This window comes from Polistes dominula, unplaced genomic scaffold (assembly GCF_049000335.1).
Source record: "Polistes dominula isolate Pdom_NZ unplaced genomic scaffold, Pdom_raw_medaka contig_23, whole genome shotgun sequence".
Lineage (NCBI taxonomy): Eukaryota > Metazoa > Arthropoda > Insecta > Hymenoptera > Vespidae > Polistes > Polistes dominula.
Genome location: NW_028300963.1, coordinates 3,873,270 through 3,896,715, shown reverse-complemented (window position 1 = coordinate 3,896,715; position 23,446 = coordinate 3,873,270). Strand labels below are relative to the sequence as shown.

At 32.6% G+C, this 23,446-nt stretch overlaps 4 protein-coding genes and 1 long non-coding RNA gene across 12 annotated transcripts; 4 read left to right on the top strand and 1 right to left on the bottom strand.

Annotated features, from left to right (window-relative positions):
* Positions 1-134: 134 nt before the first annotated feature.
* Ptp36E (protein tyrosine phosphatase 36E) lies at positions 135-7,136 on the top strand. 5 transcript variants are annotated; one of them, XM_015319591.2, is made up of 16 exons: positions 135-1,363; positions 2,532-2,633; positions 2,724-2,948; positions 3,042-3,333; positions 3,411-3,535; positions 3,609-3,696; positions 4,596-4,672; positions 4,764-4,898; positions 4,959-5,099; positions 5,178-5,338; positions 5,461-5,596; positions 5,697-5,946; positions 6,056-6,132; positions 6,223-6,462; positions 6,547-6,891; positions 6,980-7,136. In XM_015319591.2, the coding sequence occupies exons 4-16, from the start codon at positions 3,045-3,047 to the stop codon at positions 7,058-7,060; spliced, it is 2,145 nt and encodes a 714-aa protein (XP_015175077.1). In that variant the 5' UTR covers positions 135-1,363; positions 2,532-2,633; positions 2,724-2,948; positions 3,042-3,044; the 3' UTR covers positions 7,061-7,136. The 5 variants fall into 5 exon arrangements, with proteins under 5 accessions (XP_015175077.1, XP_015175078.1, XP_089028946.1 ...); XM_015319592.2 differs by lacking the exon at positions 135-1,363 and adding an exon at positions 2,277-2,431; XM_089172820.1 differs by lacking the exons at positions 135-1,363; positions 2,532-2,633; positions 2,724-2,948; positions 3,042-3,333; positions 3,411-3,535 and adding an exon at positions 4,053-4,238.
* On the top strand, positions 7,064-9,773 carry LOC107065686 (uncharacterized; the record flags this gene model as incomplete). The annotated part of the gene is given in 2 exon segments (XM_015319595.2): positions 7,064-7,939; positions 7,941-9,773. Coding segments are annotated over 2 exon segments (2,448 nt in total), but the record flags the coding sequence as incomplete, so codon positions are not given.
* Positions 9,774-11,455: 1,682 nt separating this feature from the next.
* LOC149032526 (uncharacterized) lies at positions 11,456-20,969 on the top strand. 4 transcript variants are annotated; one of them, XM_089172836.1, is made up of 4 exons: positions 11,456-12,066; positions 18,152-18,272; positions 20,084-20,408; positions 20,513-20,691. In XM_089172836.1, the coding sequence occupies exons 2-4, from the start codon at positions 18,254-18,256 to the stop codon at positions 20,550-20,552; spliced, it is 384 nt and encodes a 127-aa protein (XP_089028962.1). In that variant the 5' UTR covers positions 11,456-12,066; positions 18,152-18,253; the 3' UTR covers positions 20,553-20,691. The 4 variants fall into 4 exon arrangements, with proteins under 4 accessions (XP_089028962.1, XP_089028960.1, XP_089028963.1 ...); XM_089172837.1 differs by lacking the exon at positions 11,456-12,066 and adding an exon at positions 17,437-17,914; XM_089172834.1 differs by lacking the exon at positions 18,152-18,272 and having other exon boundaries at positions 11,457-12,066; positions 20,513-20,969.
* LOC149032527 (uncharacterized) lies at positions 15,427-17,379 on the bottom strand. Its single transcript, XR_016176662.1, has 2 exons — positions 15,898-17,379; positions 15,427-15,811 (listed from the first exon to the last, which is right to left on the bottom strand). It is a non-coding gene; the product is annotated as an uncharacterized LOC149032527 (long non-coding RNA).
* eIF5 (eukaryotic translation initiation factor 5) lies at positions 20,969-23,042 on the top strand. Its single transcript, XM_089172832.1, has 3 exons — positions 20,969-22,012; positions 22,090-22,275; positions 22,373-23,042. The coding sequence occupies exons 1-3, from the start codon at positions 20,969-20,971 to the stop codon at positions 22,487-22,489; spliced, it is 1,347 nt and encodes a 448-aa protein (XP_089028958.1). The 3' UTR covers positions 22,490-23,042.
* Positions 23,043-23,446: the final 404 nt, after the last annotated feature.

Sequence of the window (23,446 nt, the reverse complement as noted above, 5' to 3'; positions counted from 1 at the left end):
CTATCGATTTGTTTTTCTCTGTAAAAATAAAAAATAAAGTAAAGTAAAGTAAAGTAAAGAGTAAAGTAAAGAGTAAAGTAAATTAAAATAAAGTAAAGTAAATATACGAAAATCTCAATCTCTTCTCTATAAGAGATTATGGGTTATTTCAAGACTTCGAGCATATAAAAATAATATCAGCATTGGAAATGTTGGCGGAGGAGAGCCGATGATCGCGTGCAGAAAAGTACGACAATAGCGACAATAGTATATAACGCAGCTATTACGCGATTTTAGGGAGGGGCATAGAGGGGTGATGGGTGGGGAGGGTTTTGGGTGGTAGGACCACGCCCTTGGCGCGCCGTCGGCGTCGGAGTCGGCGTCGAGACGACGGCGCTATCGGACTGGAGCACCAGGCAGGAACGGAGCTCTCTCACTGACGACTGCACGACTGTGAACACGCTCTTATTGTTAACGTTTGCCACTACTACTACTATTACCGACTCAACCTCCCACCCCTCCCACCAGTCCTCTCTCCCACCACTACATTTACTAGTAGAGAACGTAGCCGCCCCGAGGGTTCCCGCGATCCCATGTTAGAAAGAGTTATACGACTGACCGTCAACGGGTTCTCGTCGCCGTCGCCGTCGCCGTCGCCGTCGCCGTCGTCGTCGTCGTCGTCGTCGTCGTCGCCGTTGTCGTCGTCGTCGCGTCGGCCTGCGTCAGTCTGTCATCGACCTCGCACTCGGAAACGTGATCGCCGTCATTATCCTCGCTCGGACTTTTCTTATTCCTCTTATTATTATTATTATTATTATTGTTATTATTAATCCATTTTAATTCGTCCTATATACGAATAAACTCATTTTATTTATTATATCTCTTATTTTCATCTCGCGCTTTTAAAATAATATATATTTTTTTCTCTATCGTGACGAAGGAAACACTAATAATAAAATAACACAGTATATATATATATATTTATAGAATATTTTCAAGATACTAATCTAATGTTAAATAAATAATCCAAGATAAAATATAGCTTCTTCTCTTTTTTCTTTTTGACATCAACGTCGTTCATCATCGTCGTCATCGTCGTCGTCGTCGTCGTCGTCGTCGAAAAGTCCGCGAGCGTTAAAGATTTAAAAGGATAAAATCAACATTTTAACGTTTTTATCATTCCTTTTTCTTTTTGTTTTATTCTATTCCTATAATTCATCCTTTATCCTAATCAAATGTTATCGTGCATTTGACAAGATTTTCATGTGAATAAAAGGATCAAAATAATTGGCCTTTCGTCTAAGAAGAAGAGACACGCGCGAGGAATATGTCCGCATTTGGCGCCGGTTGAATCTTCGATATATCTACGAGAATCACGGTTATGGTATGTCGATTTTGTACGACATTCTCGTTTGCATTTTCTATCGATCGACTATGTGATTCTATCGAATTTTTATTATTCAACAAAAAGAGATTATGTGCATTTTGTCATTTGCAATATAAGGGAATGCATAATACAATCATCTGATAAGTATTTTATTTATCGTTATCTTTGTTTCATTTAATCAATGACAAAAAAGAACAAAAAAAACCTATTGGTTACCTCGCCTATATTTTAGATAAAAAAATTAAAAAAATATTATTCGCATAAAAGTAGTAATGAACGCGCGTCGGCTGTACCTAACTGTTTGAAAAGAGAGTTTCGACAGAGATGGTATGAGTTTATTTTTATATTTATATTCTTAGCGGAAGACGCTTAACCTTCGGTATGGAATATCCCTGTGTGTAGTCCAACGAATCGAAGAAAAAATATCTCTATCGAAATTTTTATTATCTTGAGAAAAGAAATATGATTTCTATACAAAATTCCACTAATATAGTAATTATTATTTTATATTTCATAATGTCGAATTACATTAAATATTATGCATTTTTTCCCTAGATACAAAATATTGATTAGATTAATGTTCGATCGTATACTTATCCACTTATTTTTCTTGATTTTCATTTAATGTTGCATATGCAATATACAGTAATAATCTTATTGATGCAACTGAACATCGAATGATGTGCCAATAAAAAGAAGTAGTCATTGTATTTAAAGAATAAATTTAAAAAACAAAAATAGATCGATAGAGTACTAAAATGTTTCCTTGATCTAATTAATTTGAATATCAAGGTTAATAATTCGTTTTCGCGCCTTTCTATGAAACCTACTATTTAAATGAGGGAGCCACCACCGAGCACCCTCATTTACTTTAATTTATTCTTATTTGTATAAGTATGCATATATATAATATATAATAGATACAATATTAAATCAGTTTTGTTTCTATTTTTGTTATATTTTAAAAATTAATGAATAAAAGCAAATCTCTTAGTCGTGTGTAATTTATATTATAATGTTTAATAATAGTACCACCTTATCATTGACATTTCAAAAATGTCTAATGTACGTTGAAACTTGTATCAATTATTTAAATCATTTGAAAGATTTCTTTGATAAGATCATCAATTCGATTGAATAAAATGATTAATTTTGATCTTTATAGATTTACACTTTGTTGGACTTGCCGTGCGTATCTATCCAAAAATCAAAAGACGATACATTGGAATATACATAAACGGATAATTATAATCTATAAACAAAACAAGTAAGAGTTATTTCAATCAAAATATTATTTTTAATTTCACATATATATTTAAAAATAATTGCTTAATATTATATGTCATTCTTATTGCAGATTTTATCATTTGTTATCAGATTGTTTCTCTAATCTGAAATGAAATATTACAAATATTCTAACATAATGGAGATAACGCGTATATGACATAAGGATTTTTAAAAAGGGTTGTAACAATTAGTTATTCAAGGATGGATCTTTGGAAAGAATAATTTGATCGAATTACGGATAGTTTGACATATACCATTTGTATATCGTTTATCGGCTAAATTGAATTGTTCTCAGGTAATTTTGATTCTAAAATTTTACACGAGAATAATATTTGAAATGTTTTACATATTTACAAGTGTATTGTATAAAGTAATATTATTGTTTCAGAAAATGTCATCCTTAAGAACGCAATCAACTGGTGGTGGAGGTAGAGGTGGTAGCGGTGTTTTAGGCTTGAGCAGTATTTGCTCCGATCGTACAGGAGCCACTTCAATTGCTAGCGGTTCTCATTCTCATTCCCATACGCACAGGAAACATCATCATCACAGTAGAAGTAGAAGTGCTCCTAGAGCACCGGAGAAGCCACCTAGAAAACGTCATTTAAATCCTGGACATAGCTTGGTTTCCATTCCAAGTCAAATTAAATTATCCATGTTAAACAGTGGCCTCATTTCTTTTGGTAAGTTCAAATATTTAAGTTCAAATGTGATACAAACAAATGATTCGAATGTCATAACATTGCTTTGATGCATTTAGCAACGGAGGAACTTAGTAGCAGTATGAGCACTACGTTGCCTACAGCACCAACCGAACTTTCGCAATTTCCAAAGCTTTGCGAGCTTCGGAGAAAATTTCCAGTTCTATATCGAGTAGAATTTCAAGTAAGAAATTATATTTTCATTAAAGAACATATTAATTTTCTTTCTTTTCATTGTTCTTTTTTTTTCATTTTAGACAGCAGCAAAGGTAGAATCGCATTCGTGTAGACACGCTACAAAACCAGTGAATAAAGAAAAGAATCAAAACCAGAAATGTATTCCATGTAAGTATTAATGGTATAAATTATAATAGCATTGTATCGTCAAAAAACAAAAAAAAACAAATTGTTCTTCATTATTTAATCCAAAGCGATAGTTAGTGGTTATTGTCAATGTTGAAATGTTTTGTTTCAACGAAATAACTAATTCTGTTTGGTTTAATATTGTGTGATATTTTGAGCTTCGATTACGTATAAATTTCTGTCATGACATTTAAGCAAACATTGCATTTTAATACAGGAACGTTTTTTAATGCTTTGAAATATGCGCTTTTGTACTTTAGGAAAATATTATTTATAAGCTTATTTTATGCGAGTGGTGATTGACGTGTTTAAACTTATAAAACATTAGACTGTACTAGGACTCTTCGTGGGATCCAGATTTGAGGATATTCGGATTCTTTGACATCCAGATAAATACATGACACAACAGCTCGAATCCGGATACCGAATATTCGAATCCGGATCCTACACTGAATTAAGATCCCGTTATATGGATCTAACTCCTACCATAGTACCTGCCAATGAAGATGCACCAGCTACAAACGGTTAGTGCTATCACTAACTGTTGCCGGTAAGTTAGTATACTTTTAATAAATGTTTTATGACTATTCGTTGCAGTTTGTGATGCGTAGATATTGATGTGTTACAAATTATTGCATATGATCTAATTTATTCCAATTTTTATAATGAATGCTAATTGTTATAATGAATCCTACATGAAACATAAACGAGAGCAAAAATAATTATCTTCATTTTTTTCGTTATATTTATTTGCCTTTAATTTTTTGCATACATATTCAAAAACAATACCATAATAACATATCATTACAAATTTATCTTTTATCTAGATTTATTCTGCATTATCCTCTTTTTTTTTTTTTAACAATTGTTATTGTTTGCAGATGACTATAACAGAGTGGTTTTGGATACGATAGAGGGTGAAACAGATTCCGATTATGTTAATGCATCTTATGTAGATGTAAGTATGTTAATGTTTTGTTATCTTCATACATTACATTTGAATAATATTATTTGGCAATTTTAATGTTTATCTTCTTTTCATATTATAGAGTATCTTGAAACCAAATGCATATATTGTAACTCAAGGTCCTATGGAAAATACTGTAACAGAATTTTGGCGAATGGTTTGGCAAGAGAAAGCATCTTGCATTGTTATGCTTACGAAAACATTTGACTTCATACGAGTAAGTTATCGAAAATACTTTTGAAATTTATTGTATCATCATTTGTACACCATTTCGTAGGTCATGTGTGTCCAGTACTGGCCAGCAAGTAAAGACAAGGATGAAGAATATGGAGGTATTGGAGTTTCTATATTACAAGAAGAACAATTAGCTAATTTTCATATACGTACAATAAAACTTTATAAAAAAGATGAAAGCGAGGTAATTATAGCGGATGAAATAGAAATAACGTTGAAATTAAAACTTCGCTCTTGATATATTTAATATTAATATTTGTAGGAAATATCTGAAGAGAGAACATTGCTACAATTTCATTATACCGAATGGCACTCTCACACTTGTCCTTTTGGTAACGCAGTATTAGAATTTCGTCGTCGTGTTAGAGCAGTTGTTGGATCTACTATAAAAAATGAATCAGGTCCTATGGTAGTTCATTGCAAGTAAGTCTTTGCACTCTCATTTTGTCCACGCATTACGCACAAATTATTGAATAATTTTTATTTTATTTTATATATTATATTTTCTTATATTCTTTGTGATTATTTTCTCTTCGCAATTAAAGTGATGGTGGTGGTCGATCAGGAGTGTATCTTGCAATAGATGCTAATATGGAGTTAGCTGAAGAAGAAGATGCCTTTGATGTATTTGGATATTTAAAAAAGTTGAGACAAAGTAGAAGAGGAATGATAGAAAATTTGGTACGTTAGTGCATTGATTTGATGAAAATTATTCTAAACATCGTAAAGAGTAGTAATATATATATATATATATATATACTTATGAAATATATTATTCCAGGAACAGTACAAATTTGTATACGATACTTTGGAAGAATTTGTAATATGCGGTACTTCGTGGTTTCCAGTTTCGGAATTATCGCTACGTTTGAAACAAAAAAGTATCAAAAATCCTATAACTAAAATGAATGAATATCTACGAGAGTATCAACAGATATGTAAGCAAACGCCACGATTTACAATTGGAGATTGTGCAGGAGGACACAGGGCTGATAATCGTGAAAAGAATAGAGATGTTTTGGTCGTACCGCGTAAGTTTGAATAAAATTTGAAGAAAAAATCAATAGGAAACAATGTAAGCGTATTTTATATTTCATATATAGATTTATATTTCAAATGATTATTATTTCCTTTACTTAGCTGATAACTTTCGACCGTACCTTACTAGTTTCCAAGGGAACAATTTCACAGATTATATAAATGCTGTCTTTGTGGACGTAAGAATTTAAAATAGACTTTTTGAAATCTATTATATCCACATTATTTGTTAAATTGTTTATAATTAATGATTATTCTAACTTATGTAGGGCTACACAAAACCAAGAGAATACATTGTTACCGAGTGGCCTCTTAGAAACACATGTGGCGAATTTTGGTCTTTAGTTTACGATTATGAATGTGCAGCAGTTGTTGTATTATGCGTACCACCACAGGGTTCTACAAATTTTCCAAGTTTTTGGCCAGAAGGAAGGCATTCAAAAAAATATGGTCCTGTATTTACTATTGATCATATTAGTCATAATCATTATACAAATATTAAAACTTGGGTAAGTAAGATCAAAATCGTATTCATACGTTTATTCCTTCGTTATGTGTTAAAATATATTTCTATAACATACTTTTCTACACAGGTATTTAGAATAAATAAAAAAATCATTTCATTACCCGAGTTAATGGCAGGAGTGAAAGCACCTCCAAAAACAGTTCAGTTATTTCAATTAACGTGTTGGCCTATGGGTCATAGAGTGCCAACATCTACGAATAGCTTAGTAGAACTAATGAATATGGTTGAACGGTGGAGACAAAGAACGGATTATGGTCCAGTAGCAGTGGTGTCTCCTGATGGAAGAAGTCGTTGTGGGGTCTATTGTGCCGCAAATGCATGTATAGAACAAGTAATACAACATGGTGAAGTAGATATATTTCAAGCTGTGAAAACGGTGCGCAGACATCGGCCTCAACTAATAGAAAATATGGTTGGCATTTTGTAAGATAAAGCAACAACAACAAGAAGGACAACGATAAAACCATTTAATCTTGTATGATCTTCTCTTTTGTTTTTAGACAGAGTATAAGTATTGCTACGACTTAGTTCTACATTATGTGCTGCATTACTTGAATAAAGATATGAACGAAAAAAAGTGAGAAAGCGAGTTGGGGGACGAGCTGTGGTTCATAGAATTTGGTCGTGGTGCGGCGCTACCATTAACGCCAGAAGAAGCTTCAACGGACGGCGAACCAACTTTACCCTGTGCTCAAGGACGTATCGTTTATGAGACTACAAAAGTGGTATCGCCAGAACTGTCTTACGGTTCCACATTTTACACAACGTCAAGTAATAAAGAAGCAAAGGTCGCAGAAACTCCTGAAGAAAAGAAATTAGCATGGAATAAAGCTTTATCGAAATCAATTGAAGATTTTGCAAATATCGTTAACGAAAATCTAGCAAAGGATAGGATCAATGTGTCAGGATGTGCTGTTAGACCAAAAAACCTTGATATCACTCCATGGTACCATGAGAACTTCTCTATGACAAATAGCTCGTCAGAATGTATGATTCGTCCATATAGAAACTTGGACTCTTCGAGTCCGTGCGTTACTAAAGAATTAAAATTTGAGTTTATTTCAAAAAAGGATAATAGTGTCGAAAGAGAAACTCCCCAAATAATAAAAGCAATCGGTATTACGCCTAGAAAGGCTTACATGGATTTAGTTGATGCAATCGCATTGTTAGATGAGACTTGTCCAAATCAAGAATTTAATCCGTCCGATACAATAAAAGCAACAACAGAGGCTTCTTTGATGCCACATACAGAATGTAAAAAGGTGAAATCAAAAAATCATGGTCACGATCGACTCAATCAACATTCATTTAAAAAAAATCGTTTACAGGATAAGAATAAAAATCGACCATTAATGAAGAAAATTGGAAAGTCGAAAACCGAGGAAATACCATTTCTAATCAAATTGTCACCAAATCTTGGTACCATTCGTAAGCCTTGTTTCCAGAGAACTAGGACAAGAAAAAGTTATCGAACAACAAACTATAAAATCAAATAAAATCAGTTGTTTTAAAAAATTGATCTTTGATTCGATGGATGTTAGAAATAAATCTCTAGTTAATTTAAAAGGTGTCGACGAAACAGCAACAGTAACAACAGCAGCAACAACAACAACAACAATAACAGCAGCAGCAACAACAGCAACAACAACAGATATTCAAACTAGAACTGAACAAAATAAACATCAGCTAAAAAAACAATTGAAAAAATTGAAAAAAAGTAAAACACTAGAATTACCTATTAGAAGATATTCCGATATAGGCCAAAGTTCTCCTGTGACAATACATTCCTTTGAAACGGATGATTTAGATAGAGCTTTCTCTCAAAAGTTGCCTCTCCGAGGTTATCTAAGAGCTTCGTTAGATAGCATAATCGATACCGGATCTTGTTGTTCGTCGTTAGTGGAAGATACAATAAGGAATAATTCAAAAGTTAGTCATATGCAACAACGATGCAATAGTATAGATACGTTAATAAAAGAGAAAATAACCATAAACGAAGAAAGTGTTTCTTCTAGTAAATACGTGTTCTCAGTAGGTTCTTCACTCACAGAATTAGATAGATGGACTAGCTTTTCTAAGAAACAACGTGAAATATTAGACAAGAGGAAATGTAAGACTCATTCGACGATTGAGTGTATTTGTAAAAGTTTGAAAATAGTTGGAAGTACGCCAAATTTAAAAGCGAGTAATAATATTAATTATTTAAAAGAAGAAGCGTCTAACTCACAATTAATAAATACATCGAGCAATTTAAAAGAACAGTGTCAAGAAATAAGTACATTGAACAAAGAGAAAAGGAGTAATTATTTAGAGGATAATAAAATAATTCAAAATACAAGCTCAAAGTGTCGGAAATGGCAAATTTTCTTTGAACCTTTGCAAGACACAGTGGATATGTTTAACGAATTACGAAAAGTAAGCAGTTTACTGAATATACCTTCTTGGGAGAAATTTTCTAAAGTAGACAAAACGTTTGTTCAAATACCGAAACAGATTTTTTTAAATAAAAAAGATACGATGAGACGCGAAACAAGCACAAATCTAAACACAAGTCTAAACGAAAGGAAAAAACATATTTCAACATTTTCCAAAGAAAAACAGTTAATAGATTCTAAAGCAATTTCTTTAACGACTACAAAGGATTTAACTTCTCAGACTGAAGTAGATTCTAAATGTTATTTATCGGATATTTTTAATGTACCTTTACAGAAGAGAAATGTTAAAGAACGAAAAGAGACGGGTATGAAAATAAAAGAAGCAACTAAGACTAAACACAATCATTGTCTTGAAATAAAGCTTGCTAATCCTATGTTTCCGAAAGAAAGTAGCTCTCAGAAAATGGTACAAATTCAGGGACGGACCAATGATTTTTATGAGATTGTATCATCTAAAACAGTGCCGAATTGCGCTGAAAAACAATTGAGAAAAGTTTCTGCCGAAGAAGATACAAAATTAGAGAACTTTACCCTTGGTTCTAAGGTTGACTACCATTCAGTTATTGAGCAAAAGCGGACCAAATGCTTTCCTTTATAATGCATGTATGTAGATCTATTTGTAGATAATGTTCTATAATAAAAACACATTGTGTTTGCATTCAAAATGTACAATGCCAGGGACAGGAGCCTTACGTATATAGAGTGAATCATGTTTTACTTAAACTGTTTCACTACTTTTTAGCTATACTAAGGGTAAACTATTTAACACTTATTTCTAATGTTGTACAGGAGAAAACGGACATTCGATACGGATTGTATTATTGGTTTCTACAATAAACATTATGCTGCATTCATAAAATTGCATAGGATTACGTACTTTTTGATCGAGCCTTTGATAACAATTGACACGAGTATAAAGAAAAGAACGATCCCTTGAACACTGTCAACAATGAAAGTGGTACAATATTAAAATCTATACAAAAAACTTATGTCTGATATATATATATAGATATATATACTTGTATTGTTTAGTCAACTATTCTTCAGGTGCCTTGCCTTGTATGTATATATATATATATATATATCTCTTTTTAATAATAAAATCATTTTTTCATTTCTTTTCAAAACTATATATAAGTCTAGTTAATTATTTAGAATAACAATTAGCTTTTCGCGTGTCACTTTCATCAAGGCAAGGATTTGGATCATTTTTCTATAATGCTTATACACAAAGTCGGAAACATATTTCTAAGATGTTGGTCTAAATTATACAGTTTTTCTTTTGTTATTGGAACAAAAGCCAAAGAGACCAACGAAATATTGAACAATCCAAATTTGACAAGATTATTAACAGTTAAAAAAAGGAAATTAGGACTTTAATAAGATATGTTTATAGAATGTAGCTTAAGTGTTTATAAAATTGTTAGAAAAATATTATTGTAATAGAAATGAAATATTGTTCTGTAAATATATCGATGGAAAGTAAATAAGATCATTGTTGATAGAAATAACATGTGTCGATATGAATACTCGTATAAAGAAGATATTATTAGTGTTTTCAATATTTTTTTCTTTTCTTTTTCTTGTTTCACTTAATTGTTGGTTAACCTAAAATAGGAGAAACGCACCTGCGCCGCTTCGAGCACAAGCGAGATATCAGTGACGTGAGATTTTTCCCACGCATGCGCACTATCTAATCCTCAGTAATGTATATACTTCACTCAAATATGGGGAATCATTAGAGCCCCGTGACAATTGAAATACCGTAGAGTAGGAAGAGCTCCTTACGCGTACCTTCTGTTGCTCATAAATACATCTATGGAAACAATCGCCGTCGAGCTATAACGTCAGCATGCGCATGCGCACGAAGGCTCCCACGTGGGAGAAAATCCTGCCTCTTGGCATTACATTGGGACACACTGGTATATGCACAAGGTATAAGAGTATAGTTATATACTAGTTATTTTTATATTGATAATCAGGGTCGCAACAAGTCAAGTTTAAAAAATACTTTGCATTTAAAGAACAACATTTAAAAAATTCTACACAGGATCGTGTATATTTTTATATTTAAATGTCAATTCTATCAAATGTAGTATAATATTTATTCTTGCTGCTATTTTGAGAAAAATGTCACGAAAATAACTATCAATTAAATAATCATGTGATATTACGAAAGAAATAAAAATACCAATAATAATAATAAATATATATATATATATACTATTAAGAATAGATCGAAACTTCAGCAGTTTTTCCTAAATCCTATTGTATAAAAAAAATAAAGACAGAGAAAGAAAGAAAGAGATAAGAAAATAATAATAATAATAATAATAATAATAATGAAGAATTGGAAGAAAAAGAAATACTAATAGGAAAATATAACTAGAATAATCTAGAAGAAACTAAAGTTCAGACCAATGGTGTGACGGCGTAAGGAAGCACAGCAGGTTGGTGAGGGGTGTGAAGAATTGTGCGACGGTCCTGACACTGCTCTCGGCTCGCAGTTGTATTCAGGTAGTAGCCGTCTTTTAAGTCGGAGCATTTTTTTCACCAATAGAACACGTTGCAAAGGCAAGACAGGAACGATATAATACGCTAGATAAAGCAAGGAAGATAGCGAATTCTATCTTGACGTTCTTTAAACGTTGAGTATTGCGAAGAGGTTTTATCCTCTAAAGAAAAATACGAAAGAAAGACAGAGAAGAAAAGAAAAAGGAGACTTCATTCGATCTGTAACGAAGACATTTCTTTGACTCGTAGCGAATCCAAATTCCCTGAATTTTGTCAAGAAAAGAGTTATCTGGAAGAAGAGAAGAAGAGAAAAAGAAGAAGAAAAAAAGAGAACAGGAGTCACGGTGCGTTAAGTGCCAACTACAACGCCCTGATCGGATACGAGCTAGGAGTGCTCGTTCATAATAAGAAATAAGGAGTCGAGAAAGCGGAGAACGACATCATTGCTTACGTTGTAGTCGAGGAAGAAGGAAGGGATTTAAATTTCGTAGGAGACATTGCAACGAAACTGGTGTCCCCTTCGTTAGGGCAATCCATCTGTCTCGACGCTCAACGTCGTTACCACTCATATTTTCACGCTAGAAAGCGGCCGTCCAGCAGGGCGATACCATTTTATATGACTTTTCTTCGACGACAAGGTAAGAATTATTTTATTTTATTATTTATTTCCTTATTTCTTTATTTATTAATATGTTATTCATAACGAGCCGTACGGGAAACGCACGCATACAAATATACACATAACACATATATGTAAGCACACACATACTCAGCACACGCTCCTTATCGAGTCTTCTCTCCCCTTTATCCCCCACTGCCCACCTACTCTTTTTCTTTTTATGTCTGTCTCTCTCTTTCTCTCTTTCCATCCTTGTCGAATGCTAATTTTAGCGATCAGCCATTTTGGAGACGAGAACGTGCACCGATTTGCGAGGCTCTTGCCTTTACGCGAAAATCGATGTCGCTTTTCTTGCTCTTTAGCTTTTTAAAAGTACTCTTCTCTCCCTCTCTCTCTCTCTCCCCCTCTCTTTGTCTCTATTTCCTTCACTATTTCATCATCGTTCATTTTCGTGCTCTATTTCCTTCTATCTCTTTTTCTAACACGCGCTAGTTAATTGCTTCCTTCTCCTGCCATTCTTCTTTCTCCCCTTTTTCTTCTTAAGCTACCAATTTCTTCTCCTTTTTTCATACATAATTGTTATAAGTAAATGTTTATATAGACCAACCAAAAATTATTATTAATATGACATGTCTGACTTCGATGTTCTATTTAATATTTAAAAAATTGTTCTGTAAATAGGTATTTTTAGTAGAAAATAATCTTGCCTATTCGTGATTTCATATTCACCCACGTATATCATTTGATTCGATAAAAAAAGTTGGAAAGTATAGATTTGTAAATATCGATTGTATATAATCGAAAATGTACAGGACAATTATTATCAAACGTGATATGATTTAACGACGAGAGGAAGATGTTGAATCACGAACACAGCCATCACAGTTAGCCAGTTTGTGTTATGTGACAGGAGGAATTGCTTCGTCACTCTTACATTAGTCGGGTAAATAATGAAAATAAAATGCATTATGTGAACGATGCTTATCATTAATAGGGGGAGGAAGGAATATTAAAAATGCAACTCTATTAACATTTTCCGAAAGGTTTAGAAAGCACGATATTTCATTTTCGCTGTTTCCATCGATGCATGATTTATTTCATATATTTTCTCATTTTAATCTTTCGTTTGTTTATTGTCTTAAGAAACAAAAATAATTGTTAATTAATTCTAGAATTTTTGTCATGTTATTGTTGATGCTAAACTATCGGAAAATAAATAGGTGACTCTTTTAAATGTAATTTCAATTAAAATTCGTAAATAAAAGGAACGTCCAAGAGAAATATTGTAGATGTATTTATAATACATTTATTATCGTTGATTCGAGACTTAGAATAATCTCAGTTTTTGATAAATTCCTTAATTTGTAGAAAATTATCAATATGTATCGATATATATATATATATATATATACAAGAATATATTAAACGTATTAGAAATATTTAGTTCATTCTTGTCTCCACTAACACTTGTTTTATAATCTTTCTTATTAATATAATCCGGATTTAATGTAATACCTTTCGTAACTTATTTTGACACGACGTTCCAACTAAATCAGGATCTTCGAATACGGTGGAATTTGATATCTTGTATGTTGTATATTCGTTTACTATTACTGATAATTTATTATTACAAAGTTGTACAGAAATATGATAACAGTTAGAATTGGAAAGTTTGGACAGGCAAACCCTTCTCGTTAGATCATTCCTATGCAAATATATATTTAAATACATTAGCTGAGGATCCATATACGTGCATATATGCTTCTAGTTATAGAAAGAAAATAGAATTATGCATATAAGTAATGAAACTTATTTCTGGAACTGTGCTTATGCTATAATAACGTCTATACCAATGAACGAAGAGAATGACTTTCACAAAATATCCCATTTTAATCAATCTTATATAAATATAAATATCGTTCTAAATTTAAATTTAAATTCAAATTGTTAGATTTCCTATTATCTGTCAGTCATTCCACTTCTCTATTAAATTTTCAAGATTCTTTTTTTCAAAGTAAAAATTCGCGATTATACTTTATAGAATAATCATCATCTGGAACACTCATAAACATTTAACCTAATAATTTTAATAATATTGATAATCGATTCAAATATTTGTATGTAAAAACATATATATCTAATCTTGAAAAGAACATTATCAAGTATAACAATCAAAATGATTAAACGATGAATTGTTTTTCATTAGGAGTATAGTCCCTTCTCGAGAGGGGAAATCTCGACATTAAATCTTGCTAACTTAATCGAACCATGTAACGTCCCTGATAAGAGAAAATATTACCAACTAGTTGGCAAAATAATTGTGTACGTAAGCTTTCACTTCGTGATTCCATTTGTTTTCTTTCTCTCTTTCTTGTCTTTTTTTCTATTTTTTGTGTTCAGTTCCTTTATTCTTTAATCATTTCATTATCTTTAACTTAAGATGGCCTGTTTTGACCCTTAAGTATGCGCAGAGAGTTGATAGTGATGCAAAATAATACTGTTCGATCGATAAAGACAGTGGTTCTCAAACAAGATTTCATGGAAGAAACTTTAGAAAGAGGAAGAAAGAGTAATAAATTCCTTTTATCTCGAACTAATTTCGTTAAAGATTAATACCAATGAGAACAATTTTGTTAGCGGCAGGAAAACGAATGTCATTCTTACTTAAAAACATTCTTTCAAGAGTATACGATTCATTTTCTTATCTATGCATGTATATGTTTATTTATAAAAAACATATAAATTAGTTAACATCAAGTTTTGGGTTTGGTTCACTAACGAAAATAAAACTGAGAGGAGGAGGATAGAGATAGGGATGGAGAGTTGAAAGAGAAAGAGAAACTAACATTTACAAACCTTGAACAAAACGAAACACAAACTTTCCGTTAACACTTTTTTTCTCTCTCTTTCTCTCTCTCAAAAGTATAAATAAAAGAAAAATTTTATTTCCTCATTGTTGATATTTAAATGTCGATATAATATATAAATAATAGCCAACTTTAATAATATTTAAAGTCATTTAAAAATGTTTTCGCACATTTAGAAGAGTCAAATTAAAAACAAATCAATCAGATGTACAAAAAAAGAAATTTTAAGCATCGTAGCTAATAGTTATCTTTTTATTATAATTGTTTTGTTCGTTATAGCTTAGAATAGAAATTGTAAAAATAAGGTAATTTATAAAAATAGAATTTTCTATACTTCTATTTACAAGCAAGTTTAATTTAGAACAATAATTTATAAGAAGTTCTAAGAGAAATTATTTTTAAAATTGATCATTGAACCTAGCTAGGTGCCGCAAAGATGGCGATTAAACAACCGCAGTTTGATCATGCATGCCATATGCACGCAAACATACGTAAATACAAAAGAACTTACGTCAAAGAGAGTAGTTTTTTTATTTGAAAAGTAATGATCGTATCATGAATAATTATGTTTTATTTAATAATATTTTGATAAAGTCAATGTATCGTCGACTAATGATGACAAAGTGAACAGGATGTTTCGTAAAACTATTATTTTATAAATTCCAACTAATGTTTTTAATCAACGACACAAATTTCAATTTTATAATGAAATATTTCATTTGATGATTAATTTGATTAAATTAAATATCTTTCAGTCTTGAATAAGTAAAACTACAGTTTAAAGTTTATTTTTTAAAGTACAATATCACGTAAATGCGGACTTTAAATGGAAAACGTGACTTCATTAGAATAATTTAAATATCTTCTTTGCGTACATTTCGATTTAATTTAAGAAGCCTATAAAAATAAAAATAAGTAACAAATACGACATTAGTAGATCGAATATCGGCTTGAACAGCTGATGCAACAACATACGTACTTACATTCATAAGTTTTTGTTAAGTTAGGAAGGAGAGTTGTTATCTGCGTTTATAAATGGAAAATAAATTGTCGATTAATAATTTTCTTCTCGTTTGTCATCAATTGAAAATTCTTTGAATAGTTTTTCTTTTTCACAAAAAGCAGCACAGTGTTGTTATTAAAAAAAAAAAAAAAAAAAAAAAAAAAGAAGACGACGAAAAAGGAAAAGAAGACACAATCTTACGTGGTTACTTTCTCCGAATTCATCGTAAACCTTGTGCACATAAGTATGTCAGCCTTTCGAATATCATTGCGAACAAGTTTCATTATGCATTTATCGTAGATTTATCAGTAAATATACGACTCTTGTTATAATCATCATTTATAAAAAGTACTTTATTATTAGATCTATCAGTAATATCGGGGTTGAGCATAAATTTAACTAAAGTTACGTGGCACATATTCACTACTTGCAAAGTAAATATACAAACAATAAAATGTCCTAAAATTGTGGCTTTTGCATATGTTGCACGTGTGATGGGACTGGTGCAAAATATCGAACGGCAGTACATAGCTTTGAGCATAATCGTCTTGCGCACCTGCGTTCACCTTGAACTTTGCTGCATTCGTTCCGGTTCCTCCTCTATTGCACTGGAAGAACCAGGGGCATACAAGATATATGTCATAGCGTTAAACATAATTTCACGAATAAGAACAAAGTTTACATTGCCTTAGTCGAATGTACTTACACCATCTAATTTTGAACTTATGCGTGTAAGTAAATAAGTAAATGAATAAATACTATTTACATTAGATATGCACGAGCTTAAAAAACTGTTAATAATAAACGATTAATTCGATTTAAATTTATATTGAACAATAAGTTAGATACGTGATCCTTAACGTTATCAATGGCGGAGGCATTATTAAATGCCTGGACGATGATTAAGTTCAACCCACTCGAACGCTTGTTATTTTATTCCCAAAGCTTCTCTCTTTCTCTCTAACATAAAAATGCAAAGAAATTATCTCACGATATAATTACATACGAGTGATTTATTATCGTCATAGTGAAATTCGAGTTTAGTATACTTATCGAGATTAAATTCTCCATGTGTTATCTTTACCATGTAACGTCATGTAAAAGATAAAAATAAGATTTACCTATTTAAATGAAGAAAGAAACCTCTTCTAGGAAATAAAATTTAAAAAAAAGTAAATAAATATCGTATTATCCTCATGCGTCGATAACAGCATCGATCTGGAACACTTTAACCTCGGCTAATGTTAACAACCCCGTTCTCGTGGCCGATATAATATTCATTCATTTTTTATCCTTTATTATTCGTATTTATATTACATTAACTAATACTCAAAAATTGTTAATATTTAATAGTAGCAAACGATTTTTATCTCTTTTAGTCTAGCGAAGAGTGTAAGAAGATGACAATCGGACATGGGCTGAAGATTGGCTGATTTTTCGTAAAAAAAAAAAAATTAATCGAGTATGCATCTTTGACGAATTTCTATTTATCTACGTTTCAGCAAAGAATTTCTATTCGTATGTGTATATTTGTGAGAAAAAGAGAGAGAAAGAGAAGAGTAGAGAGAGTACGGCGTTGGCCGATCGGTCGTCGCGGTGCTCGATCAATATGATGCTCCGTTTTCCCGCATCGAGAACGCCTGCGCCGCAAGGTAGGCCGATCCGGGAACCGAAAGAGCCACGAGTACGCACGATTACGGTGACTAGAGCAGCAAGCTAGAGCAAGTACCAGAACCAGCACCACCAGCAATACCAGCAATACCAGCAGTAACAAGCAACAGTAACAGCAGCAGGAGCAGTAGCAACACCATCATCATCAGCACCAGCAACGACGTAGAGTAAACGATTTGGGGTTGCATTTTCTCCACACGTACGGTGTGTGTATGTGCGTGTGCGAGTGTGTTGAGAAGAGGGTTAGCACCAGGCACCACCATCATCATCGTCATCTACATTAACAACTTCGCCGAAGAAGTTGAATTATCGACGAATTGTCCGCAGTAGCGCAAGACACTCTTTCTCTTTCTCTATCTTTCTCTCTCTTTCTCTCTTTCTTTTTCTTTCTCTCTTTCCATTTTTCCTTCAACTTCTCTCCCTTTCTCTATTTATCTATTTATCTATCTTTTTATATTAGCCTTTTTCTTTCTCTCACTTTCCACCCTTCTCGATTTTCTTTTATTCTAATCCTACGATTCAGTGAATCTTCTTCTTATTTCGCGTTTGGAAAACGCAAATAGCTTAAAATCGTTGGTCGAAGTCGGGCCGCGGAGTCCAGCAGCGAAAGAAAATCGCATACTCGCACCAACGGCAGCAACAGCAACTGTCGCAAATCACGACTTATGCGTCTATACCGAGCAGGTAACTCCTTCGATCTTCAATCCACACCACTACTATCGTCGACCCCAATAACATAGTATGCCTACAACTTTCTTATGTCTTTTCCTCTTTCTCTCTCTCTTTGTATCTTCATGTACGTGTATCGTTCTTCGATCGAACCAACCACCCTCTCCCTCTTCATCCTCCTGCCTCTTCATATGCTTTCTGAGTAGATTTCTATGATCTGTTAGTTGAATTCGAAGAATTTCTAAAGGATTTATCAAAGTTGGAAGGGATTGATTTAATGTTCACAGCATCTTTCAGATGATTCCTCCAATTGAGAAAGAGGATAATATCGATCTAAAAAAAATAACACTCTCTCTGGTAACACTACGTATTCAAATAAAACACGTTTTTTCTTCTGTCTTTATTTTTTATTTTATTTTTTCACAACATCAAATGCATCCTTCACGTTTTCTTATCTTGTATTTCCTCCTTATGCGTACACATCTCTCTAACTATAGGCACGCTTTATAACATTTATTATTATTTGTTATTAATAAAAATAAGGAATTTATCGTTCATTTGATTATAACTTTCGAGAGAACGTCGTAATTGTATATATATATATATATATATATATATATATATATATATATATATATGAGATCGATCGATGGAAAATAGCGATTCCTCCTCCGAACATTATCCTCGTCGCGTTTGCACGGGAAACCTGTCTGAGAAGTTGTAAGTGCTCTATTGTTTGATGTTTCAATTTGTTACCTTTTGTAATAGTTAAATTACGCTAGAGAACTTTTTATTATTTTATTTTATTTTATTTTATTTTATTCATGCAATTTCGTCGAAAGGACAAATAAATGACCAACTCTTCCAATTCTAGTAAATGGAATCTGCGTTCAATGTATCTATACAAAATTATGACGAAAAGAAGAGATACATTTTTTTAAATTACTTTAAATTTATGTACATATATTTATACGTATGAACGATGCTTTAAATACAAAAAAAAAAAAAGATAGAAATCTTTCAATCGTCGATAGGACATTACATTCTTTTGTTAAAAAAGTTGTTTGTTTCATTTGTTTCTTATTCCCCCTTATTTCATAATCATGAAAAGTTCAGTTTATCACATATTCCTTATCCGACTCCTTCGAAACCTTTCTTGATAATTAATCAACGAATTACATTTAAACGGAACGCGTCCGCGTTTGATCTTTGCTATGATGATACTGGCATGGCCTGCGTTTCTTGGAAATCATTCAGATAATCGTTAATAAGTCGATTGATAAATGAATCTAACAGCGAATATTTATTATTATTATTATTATTATTCCAAAATCCAATACGAGCATATCCGTGAAGTTTAAAAAAAGAAATAAAGAAAAAAATGACCCAATCATGAAAATCTCATTAGATGTTTCATTGCCTGAGAACTTTTAGCAGACCCTCCTATATAAGTCATCGACGACTACGAATGGACAAAGGATATTTTTACTATTATCGAGAGATTACAAAAACTAAACTCTACTTCACACACACACTTCTGTTTAATCATTAAAATAGAAAAGAAGCAAAAATCTTATTTGAATATTCGTTAAAAAAAAAAGAAAAAAGAAAAACTATAAAATAAAATAAAAATAAACGCTCTGGAATGTCATTGCGTGATGCAACAATTTGGTTCGTTTCTCCTTTAAGAAGGATTTTGTAGAAAACTAGGTACACACTTACTAAAGAAGAAATACTGAAATAAGGAATAAAAGAATCATATAACTGAAAGAGTATATAACCAGAGTAATAGGTTGATTTAAAAAAGGTATTTGTTATCTTCGCAGAAACATCCAGGATATCATCCAGAGAGAAAGGATCGGTGTACAGGAAAGGCGGCGGTAGTAGGACATCGTCCAAGCGGTTTACAAACGGCAACACCATCTCGTTCGTTCGGTGCAATCCTTTAGTAGGATCAAGCGGTGAATCGATCACACCAACCTGGTTTCCAGGGATTCTTAGAGGCACGAGAAACGGACAGGCAGCGTGTATGATCATTGAAGAATATCCCCCTCTGCCCATCAGACCGAGGCAAAATTCGCATCAAGATACCACCCATCGATTTTTAAATCATCTGGTCCTGCCTAAACACAGGACCTCAAAATTTTCCAGGTACGTAATTATAGAAAATTCAATGAATACGAGCTTGTTGCATTACAGTTTGCTATAGTGTAAGTAGTATTAAATTGATGACATTGATTTTTTGTTGAAAACAGTAATAGGCATCGGAAGTTACAACCGTTCAGGGAAACGTGACTATCGTTAGCGGGTAGAGCGGCATACCTTACCGCGGACAACGAAAACCACCCTGACTCGACACGTTACGAGCTACCATCGGGTAGCAATTGCTTCTTGGCAACGTCGCTACACAGCAATCAAACTGCCGCTGGGAAACGTGGGAAGAAGATCTAGAAGAACAAGAACGAAAACGTTACCCACTTGAACTTGAGAAAGAGAGAGAGGGGCTAAAAGATTAATAACCCATCCGAGAGAGAAAGAGGGAAAAAGAGACAGAGATTCTAATACTGAGCCGTTTTTGAACGATCGTAAATATCAAGGTTTTTTATTACGATTTACCGTAACGTATTCACAACGACGGCTCATAGGAAGTTACTTTCATTGGGGAGGCTTCTGAAGCTTTTGCCGCACAGGAAAACAAAACATCCAGCAAAATGGGGAGCGTTAACGTTAATCGTAACGTCAGCGATGCGTTTTATCGTTATAAAATGCCCCGAATTCAAGCCAAAGTCGAGGGTAAAGGTAATGGCATAAAAACCGTGGTGGTCAACATGGTCGACGTTGCCAAAGCTATTGGAAGACCTGCTACTTATCCGACCAAATACTTTGGATGCGAACTTGGGGCCCAAACTCAATTCGATTTTAAAAATGAAAGATTCATAGTTAACGGCTCCCACGATGCTACCAAATTACAAGATCTATTAGACGGATTCATAAGAAAATATGTCCTTTGTCCAGCTTGCGACAATCCGGAAACTGAATTGATGGTCAGCTCTAAAAAAGGAACCATCTCGCAAAGATGTAAAGCCTGCGGTCATCACGGCTTACTCGAGAGCAATCATAAGTTGAATACTTACATCTTGAAAAATCCGCCCAGCTTGAATCCCGCGGTCCAAGGCAGCTCACTAACCGAAGGTAAACGTGGAAAACGTTCTAAGGCTCGTACTAATGGGGAAACTGCTGCTACAACCAACGGGGATCGATCGGGATCTCCAGAAAACGAGAACAACACTTCCGACATCGTGGTCGAGGTTCCGGAAAAAATTGCTGATAACGAACAAGACGATGACAAGTGGGCCGTTGATGTATCGGAGGAAGCGGTTAGAGCTCGCCTTCAAGATCTGACCGATGGGGCTAAAGGAATGACCATTAGCGATGATCTTGATAAGACTGAAAAAGAAAGAATGGATATGTTTTACAAACTAGTTAAATGTCGTCGTGATGCTGGACAATTGGACAACCATAAAGAATTAATTACAGAGGCTGAACGTTTAGAAATCAAAACTAAAGCACCTTTAGTACTGGCAGAATTATTATTCGATCAGTCAATCGCTGCTCAAGCCAAAAAGTATCGAGTCTTGTTACTTCGTTTTACCCACGACGATATTAAAGCGCAGAAGTATTTGATTAGAGGAATCGAGCAAGTAATAGCTCTGCACAAAGATGCCCTGATGCCAAAAGTTTCTGGTATTCTGAAGGTATGATTTCAATCATTTAATAACTCTATGTACACATTCGTACAGATTCAAAAAATCTTGTTTTTTTTGTTTTTTAGCTCTTCTATGACTTCGATATATTAGAAGAGAAAGCCATATTTGAATGGGCAAGCAAAGTTAGCAAAAAGTATGTATCGAAAGATTTGTCTCAAGAAATACATGATAAAGCAAAAACGTTTTTAACGTGGCTAAAAGAAGCAGAAGAAGAAGAATCAGAATCTGACAAAGAAGATGACGATTTAGAAGTGGGTGATATTAACGATGATACACACATTATACTTCTTCGTAATATTACGTCATCCATTACGAAGCATTTGATTTTTTTCTTTCTTTTTTTTTCAGATTGAATACGATGATCGTGCAAAACAATCTTTAAAACCTCAGCAATCAGCACCTGCTTCGAAACCTGTTGAAAATGATTCAGACGAAGAGGGTGACTTCGATATTGATGCCATTTAAGAGAAGAAAAAGAAAAGAAAAAACAACGGATAAGATTATACTTTTTGGTTGGACATGAAACTGTAAGAAGAAAAAAAAGAGTATATGTCTGATATGAATAATCATTTTCTGTAGGATACAAAGAGTCGCGATTCGATGCAATGTCAGATCATCCTGTATAGAATTTTCTTAATTTAGGCCAAAGTTACAGGAGCAGTTACAATGCCATTATATATACATATAAATATCTAAAAAAAATTTTATCTATTTTAAAGTTTAACATTTATCTGTATCATCATCACAGTTATATGCATATATTTTTCTTTTTGGGGTTTTTTTTAATCATTTGATTACTCAATTACTATGTCATTAACGTCTAATTATTACTCCAAGATATGAGATATTGGGATGCTCTTACAATTGAATAATGAAATAAAATATTTATAGTTTTTAATTATTATTGAAGAAGAAGAAGAAGAAGAATGAAAAAAAAGTTGGCCTGCTAAAAGCGTTCTCTATTGTATCAATTTACTATTCTGATAATAACTATTCAAATAAATATCGTTTATTGTAATCGGTACCTTTTTTTAATTATTTCATTTATAAATAATATTTTCTACGTCCCCGATTATGTTCACATAATATCTATAATAATAATAATAATAATAATAATAATAATAATAATAATGTATTATATCACAAATATAGTCATATAACATTAAATCAATTTTTATTGAACTAATTATAATCTTGAAAGCGTGCCCAATATTTATAATTAAATATTAATTATTTATTTTTCACGTACGATTCTTATTGGTCGAAAAAATCATTCTAACCAATCATAGCAGCAAGATATCCAACTTATTAAAAAATAATATCATTAAAAAACATCTTATTATTGCAAATTATTAATTATTATTTTCACTAAAATAACATATACCAAATAATAATGTTTCTTATTCAACGATTATAAAATTA